Raw genomic sequence first — 12,602 nt, forward strand, 5'->3', positions numbered from 1 at the left:
ACATATCAGGAAAAATTGTAGATAATTCCAACGGTCAGTTCTTGTTGGTAATAGAGAGAGAATCAGGGTGGTTCGGTGGGGAAGCTAGTGAGATCGACGTGCTAATGGACCCTGCGTCACATGGCGGTCTTAGTAGCAGTTGGCATCTCTCTCTCTCTCTCTCTCTCTCTCTCTCTCTCTATATATATATATATATATATATATATATATATATATATATATATATATTTTACAATTTTGTTTCACTTTTTACATTCTTTCATTCGCGACCACGTGTGCTCGAACGAGATTAGATTCGTTGTTTAGTTCAGATTCAGTATCATATCTATTATGCACGACATATGAGTAGGCAACACATGAGAAATTTGAAATGACAACAGCCAACAACTCTCTTATTTTCACGTCCTAAAGGCCTCATAGATTGTTTCTCTAATTTGGCTGACAAGTTTTACAAGATACCAAAAAATCTTACAATGATGATGCATATAATACACACAGATATGTGTGTATGTACATATATAATGCATCAGACCAGTGGTGGAGCCAGAACAGTCCAACCTTTGGATTTAGGTAGGGCCAAACTAAATTTAAATATAAAAAATACATAGAGTGATTAAAAAATATTTTTTTTTTCAATGTAATTTTTTTTTTCATTTTGCCAGGGTGGGGTCATGGCCTAGACGGCCCCCCCCTCCCTCCGCCCCTGCATCAGACTGTGTATGTTATGTGAGACATCCATATGGACAGATGATAGGAGAAATACAATAACACACACATACATATTAAATCAAGAATTGTATTACTTATTTTGGGGTTTGCTGCTGTTCCAGCGAACTGCAGCAACTTGATAATAAAACAAATCTAAGAATCAAAGGCATGGAGACTACGGGGAATTATTTAATCGATGAAAAGTATCTGTGTGGTGGAAGCCATGATTGTGAGAGTAGAGATGGCGTGGTGCTAGAAGCAGACATGATGGCCCGTTGTACTGTAAGGAAAACCAATATTGCCAATTCAAACACAACCACCAAGCAATCTAATTCTGATTTTTTAAAACTCTTGTGGTGCTTGACAAACGATCAATCGTTTTCTTAGTTCCTGCAATCTCCGTTAATGGGCATTCGGAAAAAAATTCTATTGTTATAGTTGTTATTGTTGTTTATTATTAGTTCCAAAAAAAAAAAGAAAAAATAAGTAGAAATGTGAAAGCAGGAGGCTTTTTTTGGACTTTTTATTTTTTTCATCTACGACCAAATAGCCATAGGGTGGTTGTGATAATTTTGAATTTGGAAGAGAGTGAAAAAGAAATGCCAACCATCAGGACTCGGCACTGGCAGGTGGCTTGTGAATCAAAAAGCCCCTAAATGCTATTATTAGAGTTGGATTTGACCAAATAACTGGTTACGTTTGATAGCGGCGGATCTTAGCTCTGCTGCTGCATTAAAAGATGAGTAACGTGGATTTTAAATTCATGTTACATGTTAAAAACCATGGATTTAAGATTAGATGGAGGGAGGGTCCGATCTTAAATCCATGGATCTAAGATCCTATAATCTCAGATCACCATGGATCTCATAACGGCAGTGAAACAAACACAACCTAAGACTGTGTTTGATGTATCGCCTTAGATTTCAAAACCGAGGTAATCTCAGATATCTGTAATGTTGTGAAATTCACTATGTAAACAAACAATGGATCTCAATATAGTGAAGTTCAGATCTACTGTTCAATGTAAAAACCGTGAGTTTGTGGTCCTTTTGCATGAAGAACAGTGTATGAGTGTTTTAACAATATACTCCAAATATTGAGGTAGATTCTTGAACCAATTGAACAAGTGTTCCAAAGTCTGCACCAATACTTGAGACAGGTACAATCCAGTAATAAGCCGTTGCTTCTATCCGAATGAAAGAAAATGCCAAGCATGTTCCATTGCTAAACTCTTGTACATTATCATTGAAATTGAACATATTTGTATAATTAGGACTATACCCAATAATGATGATATTATCGTTCATCATAATAAAAACTCCTATCGATAAGTTGGTTTTCATGAAAATAACCATAGAGGGGTAATATTTGTGACAAAAAGGTATATGGTCTTGTTGTTAGTTCATGTTTTTAAATTTCATATGTACGAGTTTTATAGTATGAAAATCTCATATACTTTATTCTAATCCATATTAAAATCCCTCATAAATAAAAACTTTGGTTCTAAATCCCGTTTGATCATAGGAGCCTGCATTTACATTTTTTGGGTGCCAACCCCTAGCCCTTGTTAGAACAGCAGCGAGAAGACCCGCAAGGCCTCGAAGACCACCGGAGGTACGCCCAGCTTGGGCTTGCAGAAGTGGTGCCCAGGGGACTCGAACTCCGATTGTCCAGCAGCCAAGACCCTTTACCTCTTTGCCGACCCCATTTGCTTATTAGATCAATAAAATTTACCTAATATTAGCATATTAAACTTCACCAAGCCAGTTCTTTTGCTATTGTTTCTTGCATTTGATTTTTTTATTTGTCAAATAGTTGGTAATTGACAACTTGGTCATCAGGCTCTCTCTCTCTCTCTCTCTCTCTCTCTCTCTCGATATATATATATATATATATATATATCAAATAAATAATTGGTAAAATTATATATAGTTTGTGTGTGCACCGACAGCTTGGCTTGCCTAATACGGAAGCAATTAAGTTGCGTCAGCCACAGCTCATTAAGCAGCAACTGTAGAAGATCACAGTCAGAAACAGAGAAGGATGTGACAACCAATATTGTATTTAGATATACTGTAACGGAGATGTGCTAGTGTTATTGCATGAAAACGGGCGCATGTTCATGAGAAGTTACTGAATTTAGTGTTTTACAAGTAAATATCAGGACAGAAAACAGACCTGAGAGCAGGAAGACGCAACCAAGGGAGTGTTTAAAATTGAGTTCTTTCCAAATGCATCCTTAAATTATAGGCAATTCACACATCCATCACAACCTTTCTGTGATTGACAAATCCATCCCGAACTTTGGAATATACCAAGACATCCATCCTTCCGATACTTAAACATAGTTAGTACCTTCTTGCAACCATATACTCGATGGTTGGCGTCATCTGAATAAATACGTGCCCGCCATTATATCGAGTTTTTCATTATTTATTTGGTAAGGGCACTTGTTTCATTGAAAAAGTACTCCCGTCCGCATATTTAATCTCCAAGAACTAATCTGCAATATACAAATAAAAGGCAACAATGGGTTTCTTAGTCCTGACAAGGTAGGCACGAATTTTCATTTAAGTCATGAATAGAAGTGGAGAAAGCCTTGAAAACAATGACGCAACAATCCCAAAGAAAGAGCTTACATTTTCTTTATAATTAGATGCTTCAAATAGCATCCCATATGTACTCATCGGAATTAGACTTGCATATTTAATTTAAAAATGTTTACACTTTTCAGAGGAGAGAACATTATCTTTTGGTCAGAAACATTTTCTGATCTAATGCATAAATATGGATTTTCTATCCAGATCAGGCATGACCAGCCGTTGTCCAGTCTGTTCGAGTGCTATAATTTCCAATATATCTATTATATATGTAAAAGGAAAGCTTCGTCAGAAATAGCCTTAATTAGGTTGGAATAATGGGATTAGGTTGTAGTTGGTACACAGGCAGTTGCGTTTTGACCCAGCCAACACGTAGGTGATAGGTCCTTAAAACGAGGGTCCTGGCCGGGGAGTTCGTCTTATTGATCTGTGATCTACATACTTTCAGCCTTCAATTTCTTCATGTCGGTAAATCAGAAAAGAAAGCAAGAAAATAAGCACCTCAAGTACTCTTACATATTTTGTTGGCCAATATACTTGGTCAGATTTGGTAGCACCTAAAAGCATTGTACATCCGCCCAGTCTCTCTCTCCCTCACGCAAACACACATCATAAAAGGATTGCTGCAATTTTCGTACTAGCATGGTCACAGAGAAAGCGTTTCAATAACTTCAATAAGAAAAACTCACCAGTAGATATCCCTTCACAAATGCCAGCAAGCACCAATAATAGTCAATCATTTGAAAGTCTCCCGATTGAACAATTTCTGGAGAATGGTCTTGATCGAGGAAGAAAAAACAAAATTAATTGTGTTAGAATTACCATTGCTGAAATTTCGAACATATAAAAAGTAGGTATTTTAGACGTGAAATTTTTTTCAAGATTCCAATTTAATACTGAAGTACCTTTAGGGTCTATTTGGAAAACAGAACAATATGTAACTGTTTCATGAATTGGCCCAAAGATTGGAACATATTCACAGAACACTTAAAAAACTGTCATATGAATCTGCTCCAAGTTTTTGGGCAGATCTGTTCCATTTGCTAAATGAGCCCTTGTATCTGCTTCTTCTATTGTTGTACCCTCTTATGATAGCAATAATTATATGTATGCATGAAAGGTTCATGAGAAAGCACTTTGAAAGTATTGGTCAAACCACAGTTTGCAGTTGCATAAGACAACACAGTTCTTGAAGCAAAAAATTCAAGACTTGGCCTAATTGTTGCTAAATTTAATTTTATTAAAGCCCATTTGAAGATGTGTTCCAGGTTTCTCATCACCAAGATGACAACCTAGGATGAATTGCACTGACCCAGAAAGTGAACCTGCTGAAATTCAAGATCCAATTTGGAATGGTTGTGCATGCTAGTGTAATCAGTAGAGATCACAACATGAGAAGATAAGCATTTGGTTTAGGTCTCCAATTAAGAAACTTACAGGACAATTACGGTTAATCTCCAATCCATGATAAAGTTCATCAGGTGATACCAAGAGCTTCACAGGACGAAATTCAGTAGATAATGTACGACTCCTGTTGTCTGTAAAACCTATCAGTTGCAACTCTATAAGGTGTTCAAAAGCCTGCAAAAGAAACAAGTTGGCACTATATAAGGTGTTCAAAAGCCTGCAAAAGAAACCGATAGTCAGTAGATGAATTTTAGTTAACAGTCGTCCCCTCCAAGCAGCTGACAGTTCACTAAACCCATATAAGTTCCAACTCCTTTCACATGGTCCAAAGACTTGTATATGACCCTTCTAAGTGCTACTATGTAACTATGAAAATTGTTTCTTAGCCAGGAAACCTTTAGAGCCAAATTAACTACATATGAAGGGTTGGAAACTATTCTAGGAATAGCTAAGTATAGGGTTCAGTAAAAGATCTGAGTGCAAAGAAAAATCTGAAAAACCAAGCTTATCCAGTAAAAGAGATGTGAGCTCAGTTTTCCACACCCAAATGAGATTACTTTTTCTGGAAAAATAGATGTGGAGATGCATATCTTTTTTGTCAACAAGTTTTCTAGCACAGTTTCTGAAGTTCTCTTTCAGATAAAACAGGCCTCAGAACTTGCTTTATAAGTGGATTATTTGATGGTGTTGGAAGGCCAACTTTCTCCATGGATAAGGTATCTCCCCAAAGGTATCTCATGTTTGCCATTGATTTGATAAACAGGCCCACTCAATAACACTGCCCACATGTTGCCTATTAGACTTTCTAACGGGGGGTAGTGAAACCCTTTCAACAAGTGCATACAAAATTGCAACTCTGTTTGCTTAAGCTCTCCATGCAAGTAGAGGTGTGTGCCAGTATTGACAGCACAGCACGAGCCCACAGTGCAACAATAAGTCCACAGTTAAATCCACTGCGTTATTCAGCATGAAAACTCTGTGATCTAATAATTTGTACGAAGAGCTTTCAAGTGGACTGATTTGCACTACGAATTTCATTATTTGGACCCAAATAATGACCATATATTGGTTTAATTATTAATTATAATGTACTCAACCTTGCTAAATGTCTGCACAGGCAAGAAGTTTCACTAAATCATCAAATGAACTAAATAGTCTTAACAGCACCTACACCTCTGTTATAGGCTTTGCAGGGAGAAAAACATTCATAGTGTTCCAAAGTAGGTTTAATCAAGAAGGTTTAATCAAGAAGAACCTGAAACAACAGAGCCACGGATCATGAAAGCATTGAGACATATTCAGTTTCCTTGTCTACGTCAAAAGTAACTACTGTTGCCAGGAAAAGTAATAGAATAGAATGTTTAAGGACAGTTTACATGGTCTTCATATTGTCAGTCATCTTGGAAAGTGACCATGATAGTTTCTGCACTTTGTTCTTATTCGAGCTTGTAGATAGCAATTGTGTTTCTAAGTCAGTATGAAGTTCTCCAAAACAGTTACTCCAAAAGGGACGGGAAAGTTAATTATACACGTACATGTGCAAGCAAATAAAAAAGGTGAATCACAAGCTTCCCTTTTTTTTCTTTGTCTATGTGAATTATGCTTCTCAAAGTATCTCGTATATATAGGCATGTGAGACAGAGGTCCCTTCCCCTGATTACTAATGTAGTGCCTTGTCCTGCTCATTTCTTTAACCTCTAAGTACAGCACAAGCAAATTTTCTCACTTTTTCAAGTTTGTTCTATCTCCTCCACCTTCCCTTCCCTAATTCTTTCCTCCTGAGGCACAGACTTTCAACTTTTAACAGTTAATATACTTGAAAGCATATCACAAAGATAGGGATTGGCAATAAAGAGTTAGCAGGATCCTTTCTGTTCCAACTTAAATAATATTCCGCCAACAGATATGCAAGTAAGACATTGAAAACAGTGATCAGAAAATTGAAGAATTTGTCACAAATAATCATAAAAATAAGCAAAAAAAAAAAAGGAATTTGCATTGTAGCAAAGGGAGGGATCCTTTTGGAAGAAATATTTTCCTACCCTCAGACAAACTTGTTGTGCATAATAATCACAGGTTTGATGTGCAACATGGAGACTTTTATATTCTGCAATAAACATCAACTTATTCAGTTACATGAGCTGTATAATACAATCTAAAATATGGTATAACCGTATAACAATCAGACCTTTCATTATTGAATTGAAGTTGTATGATTCAGATTCTTTGCTCTCAAGTCTATTCATGCACACAAGAATGTATAGCTCCAAGATCGAGGCATCTGCTTAAAGAGATATACCAAAAAATCAAAATCCATCAAGAATGAAGAGTCACCAACAACCATGACTTGCCTACTATAATAGATATATATTTAGGAATTTTAAGTTGGAATTTCGGTTCGACTTTTAGAAGACATAAGCATACACTTATGAAGATGCTATATTCCATCATGGTCCTAAAAGTGCAGCTAAAGCTTGCTCACAGAGCTTGGTCATAGAGTCCCTTGTTAAAGTGAGCTGAACTTAAGCATATAAACATTACGGCAAGGGAGAACCTACACATGCTACCAAGTCGATATAATCATATATGTGTGTGTTTATATCTGCATGTGTTGCATATATTTGTTTGATTAACTAAATAAAATTTAAGCAAATAAGAAACTGGATCATAAAGCATCATGATGCAATTGCTAGAATTAGAGTACAAAACTTTATTCTGAAGTTCAAATTTTTAGTCATGGTGGTATGTGATATTGATCCTTAAAATTCACCGGGTAGATAAGATATATAATTATATAAGAACTAATCAAAATTGAAGCTGATATACATTTCTAGAATTTGTATTTGATCATCACAGGTTAGTCTGGTTTCACCTTGAAGAGTGTCCATCTTAGGCTGCCTCTGCAGAGATGATTTGGAATTCTGGAAATTTTCAAATGTAAGGTACCCTTTCCTTAGATCCATGTCAGAAACAGCACGAAATCTGGCAACATCTTCCAGTTAGTAAAATTAAGCACTGAGGTTAGGTTGTGTAAGGAGCAAAGCAACAACATATAGCAATAGGCTATTGACAGCAACTCGGTGGACCTACAGAAAATGCAACAGGCTGGAAAAAGATGTTGCGCTAGTATCTGCTATTGAATCCAGAATACCTGCAAAACTTTCATTTTCCAATATTTTCTGCCTCCATCAAGGATAACTCCATTAGTTTTGAAGTTTAAAGTGCAACCAAGAAAACAGCCTTAAAAGGATACATGAAGCTTTTTGTTGAATTCAGAGGCAAAATGTATATTGGAGAAACTTGAGTCTGTGGGCAAACTTAGGATGTACTTGCATAATCTGCAAAACACATTAGCGTCAATGAAAATGAAAGCTTCAGACCAAAAGGCCAGTTGGCTGGAACAATTAGTCAAGCACCAGATGATTACGTACCTCAGTAAATCCCCTCTAGAGGGAGGAAAAAACAATAGCTTTCTGTGTGAGAAACGTGATCTAACTCTCTTTTCTAGTTGCTGGTCAGCATCCTGTAAATTAAGCCCAGACCATACTTAAGTTATAATCACAGGTAAGATATTGAACGTTTTGCTGCTTATATAATCAAGAATCAAGAAACAGTAGACAATTGTTCAGTTAAATTTTTACTGCACTATGGTACATTATACCACTTAGAAGCTCCAGGAATGAAAATTCATAAGAAAAATGCTTGCCAAGTAGAAGAAAATGTACACATGAAATATGTCTGAGTGGATAGATATGTAATTGAAAAATACTCCATGTAGTTCTTTCTTTTATCAAGCATATTCAATTTCTCAAATTACAAAAATGAGCACAAAAAGCACATAAAGTCCTTTTTCACCATCTGGTACATTCATTTTAGAAATAAAGCCAATTAACTCAATTATCCATGCAACAGATTGGCCACCTACAATCCCATCAAAGTGGGAGTCAAAGTGAAACATGTAAATGGTGATGTTCATAAATGAAGGGTCTCAACTAGTGCCCCTGATGAGCTATCCTTAACTTGGGCCTCCAAACAGGTGATGACTACATTCCTCAGATGTCACAAGTTTAACCAGAGAACTGTTAAGATTTTAGGCCCCTTGCCTCTTAAATGACTAGTTGTTCATGCATTTTCTAGGTCAATCTCACCTGTTCAGAACTCCATTCGTAGATAACGGCAAACAGTGGACTGCCAACCTTTTCTCGCACAATTGTAGTTTATGGACATATTGAGAAGATTGCCTGTGCTGCTTTCCTTTCTTCTTCCCAGGAATTTGTTTTTACAGTTCCTTTCATAAAACTGAATTTTATATTTTTCTGATGACGGTAACGAGTTTTGAGTGTTCCTGGCTTTGCTTCATCTTGTTTTTTGAGGTTGTTGATACAGCAAGGAAGAGAAAGATAAAGAGTTAAATTACATACCAGACGACAACTCAGACCAATGATCACAGCCTGTGATGGTACCGTTTGAAGTGCATCTAGTAAACTGTACAGAATCCGTTGCCTCCCCTGTAATGTACATGATGAAACAAAACATATGTGCTTTTACAGAATACAGAGAAGTAAAACTGGAGCTCACACCCAGCAAAAATAGAGGGATAAACAGGAAGGAACCAAACCTACTTGTGCAAAACAATCAAACTCATCAAGTATAAATACAATTGCTTTGTGTGATAATGCACATTCTCTGCAAAACAAGTCTGATGTCAGAACGTGAAGAGTAAGACTAAGAAACTCATGTAAGTAACTAGAATTTGGACGAATAAAATGCTGGATGATGGTAGCTTATTTAATTTTCTGACAAATATTGTGTGCATACCTTAACATCGTAATCAAAAATTCAGAATTGTCGTCAAACGAGGCCTGTAAAGAAGACATGTTAATTCAAAAGTATGCCAATAATAGACACTGAAATGTTTCACAAGTTTCTGTTAAGTTTTACCCCCCCCCCCCCCCCCCCCCCCCAACCACCCGGCCCTCAAAAAAAAAAAAAAGTAAATAAGTAAATGTTCACCATTTTTGAGAATGCTAATTGATGTTCCACACACAGCTGCCGAGATATTTCCTACAACAATAACGAATGCAAATTAATATTATGAATACTTTTATTCATTATTGCAATAGAATCAACTGAAAATAGACAACATTGAATAATGGAGCGACCAGGATGTTGAAAGGACTCCATGCTTGTGCACATGAATGAAGTATGAAAAACGCCCACATGAGTATGTACATAATTTGTGTCAGATAGCCTCCTTAGGATGTAGCAGAGCATGCAACCAATATACTCACAGATTTTTGCTTGTTCCATGGAGATAATTACATGGATCAGCTTTTTGACTTCATCAAATGACGACATTTAATTAAAAATATGTACATGCATGTGTACTCATGAACATGTGTTTTTATGCATCAGTTACCTCCACATCATTACGCTTGGAAAAAGTTCTTTTTGGGAATGAAATTAACAGAGTACAAGAACCTCAAAATAAGATAAAAACACAAACTAACAAAACTATTCAAGTACATGGTTAATATAAACAGGTTTTGCAGTTAATAAATGATAACATCTGCCTAAGGTAAAGATGAAAAAAAGTCCTTGCTTTTATAACCGCTATACTACAATGAATTAACTTGTGAGGATTAATCAACTACGAGAGTCAGCTTTCTATACATTCTATAATACTGATCATAAATGTCACAAAGCAACAGAAACATTCGTCTGGAAAAAAAAGGTAGCTTCTGCAGTAGGATTTGCACTCAAAGAGGACAAACTATCGCAATCGATTTTCATAAATTAATATTACCAACAATCACTTCTTGCCAAAAACTCAGTGTAGGAAACAATTCACTATTCTGTTATGTCATAAACAACCAAATGTGCAATACAAGAAATCATTAATATAGTTCTAGGTTTTGACTATTTGAATGAGGCAGCCATTTCATTGACAATAACTATTCAAATTTCAGACAACGGAATAGCAACATTTAAGCATAAAAGGCATATTAGAGCGCTACCTACATCAATTTTCTTATGTTTGTAATTTTCTCATAAGAGCAATTCGGGAAAAGAAGAAATAAGTTACTTAGAAAAGAGGATCAAATAATGAAGACCTTGAGTGCACTACGGTCATTGCTATGAAGCATTCCATTCAGTCGAACCTGAAAAAAATAGATGCATCAGAAGTTTGCAAACTTAACATTTCAAGGTCAAAGCAATCAAGTGATCATAAACGACTTGAGCCTGCACCACCAGTAAAAGTGCATGAACAGAATCTTATGTTCATGCATCTGTAGTTGCATGTTTATATTTCTTCAAATATAATGTATGTATATATATATATGTATATATATATATATATATATATATCCACTCCTGATATATATATGAGATACAAAAAATTGTCCACAAACAACAAAGCTAACAATTAATAATTAACAAATAGCAAGCCATGTTTCTATGAATGATTCAACAAAAAATAAAGTAAATTGTCCTTTACCACACCTGCACTCAAGTTATGTCGACTTTGGTGCCGCAACTGCTTTTTAAGAGTTCATGTGACTTAGTTGTATAGTTTAGCAGACTCGGCAAAGCGCAGGTCATACATACAAATTTTTCTGACCAATTGTTATCCAGAAGGTGTTTATCATTGTTCATATACATAGGAATAGCACATCCCACACCATCACTGTTGAAACTCTTGTTTCTAGCGTGCACCAATATTCCCCTTATCCTAAAGCTTAACTTGTAAAGTGATATTTGAAAAAACATGTTTATTAAATGTTGTACGTAATTACAACAGACAATAATTAGCAAGAAATGGCGGCCTATCTGGATAAATTGCATATTGCCCTCTATACGCAAAGACGATTGGTTCCAGTTCGTTTAATGCACTTACAGTTACAGGACAATGGTAGTGTACCGTCAACGCCTGCAATCAGGGCTCACTGAGTCGTAGACCACGATCATGTTTTACATTGTTTCCAACATGGACTAGGTTTTCATTTATTGCAATTTTCATCTTAAATCGTTTTAAGAAAGCATAGAGCCTTCGACAGAAGCAATCCATCAATTAAGCCTCTCATAAATACACTGACAGGAAGAAAATTTTATATATCAGGTCAAGGGCTAGAAAGCAAAAAAGGACAATTACCACAGATACCAAATCAGGGTGTTCCGTCCTCAAATCATCAAGGACAAGATCTAATACCTGCGACAGAAAAATCGAATAAGATCATCGTCATAATCATCAAAGTGACAGCCATCAGCAGGGTTGAGATTCACCGCAGCTTTGCCGCAGCCCCTAGGGCCGAGAAGGAGGACAGAGTTGCTGCAGGCTTCGGTCACCGCATTTGAGAGTACGAATTTTAGCTTGCTGCATGAAAAAATACAAGAATATACTCTATAGATGATGAGGGCTGCCATGATCGTGAGAATTACTGTGAGGACGAACTTAGAGACGATAATGATGGTACTATGGCCAACGATACTAAAAAACCTAGTCAATGCATCTTATGGATTATGGGGTGAAGACAGTGCTGGGACTAAGAAGATGTTAGTAGTCATGGTAATAATGATGTTAAAGACGGCGAAGACGATTATGACTAGGCATACACATTCAAGTGATGGATATAGAGATATCAAGAGAGAATAGCGACGATGATGGCAGAAGAATGGATGTGGGGAACAGTGAAAAAGAAATCGAACCTGTAATTGCTATCAGGATCAGAGGAAAAGCATTTGAAGATGAATTTGGGATCGCAGAGCCTCGTTCTGATCAGAATGAGGGCATCCGTTGCAGAATCTGCCGTTGCCATATCCCTCTCTCCCTCTCCCTCTCCCTCTCTTCTGCCGCTCCTTCTCCCGCCAATTTGAAGGGGCGAGAGA

At 36.5% G+C, this 12,602-nt stretch overlaps 1 protein-coding gene across 1 annotated transcript; it reads right to left on the minus strand.

Moving 5' to 3' along the window:
* Positions 1–2,767: 2,767 nt before the first annotated feature.
* LOC116248348 (origin of replication complex subunit 4) lies at positions 2,768–12,602 on the minus strand. The gene is made up of 17 exons (XM_031621089.2): positions 12,423–12,602; positions 12,000–12,090; positions 11,869–11,925; positions 10,829–10,876; positions 9,729–9,779; positions 9,534–9,577; positions 9,338–9,401; positions 9,137–9,223; positions 8,147–8,238; positions 7,969–8,053; positions 7,806–7,894; positions 7,588–7,697; positions 6,904–6,996; positions 6,758–6,822; positions 4,746–4,889; positions 3,998–4,086; positions 2,768–3,211 (listed from the first exon to the last, which is right to left on the minus strand). Exons 1-16 carry the CDS (start codon positions 12,530–12,532, stop codon positions 4,045–4,047), a joined length of 1,272 nt encoding a protein of 423 aa, XP_031476949.1. The 5' UTR covers positions 12,533–12,602; the 3' UTR covers positions 2,768–3,211; positions 3,998–4,044.

The sequence above is a fragment of the Nymphaea colorata genome, chromosome 2 (genome assembly GCF_008831285.2).
Source record: "Nymphaea colorata isolate Beijing-Zhang1983 chromosome 2, ASM883128v2, whole genome shotgun sequence".
In the NCBI taxonomy this organism is placed as follows: Eukaryota; Viridiplantae; Streptophyta; class Magnoliopsida; order Nymphaeales; family Nymphaeaceae; genus Nymphaea; species Nymphaea colorata.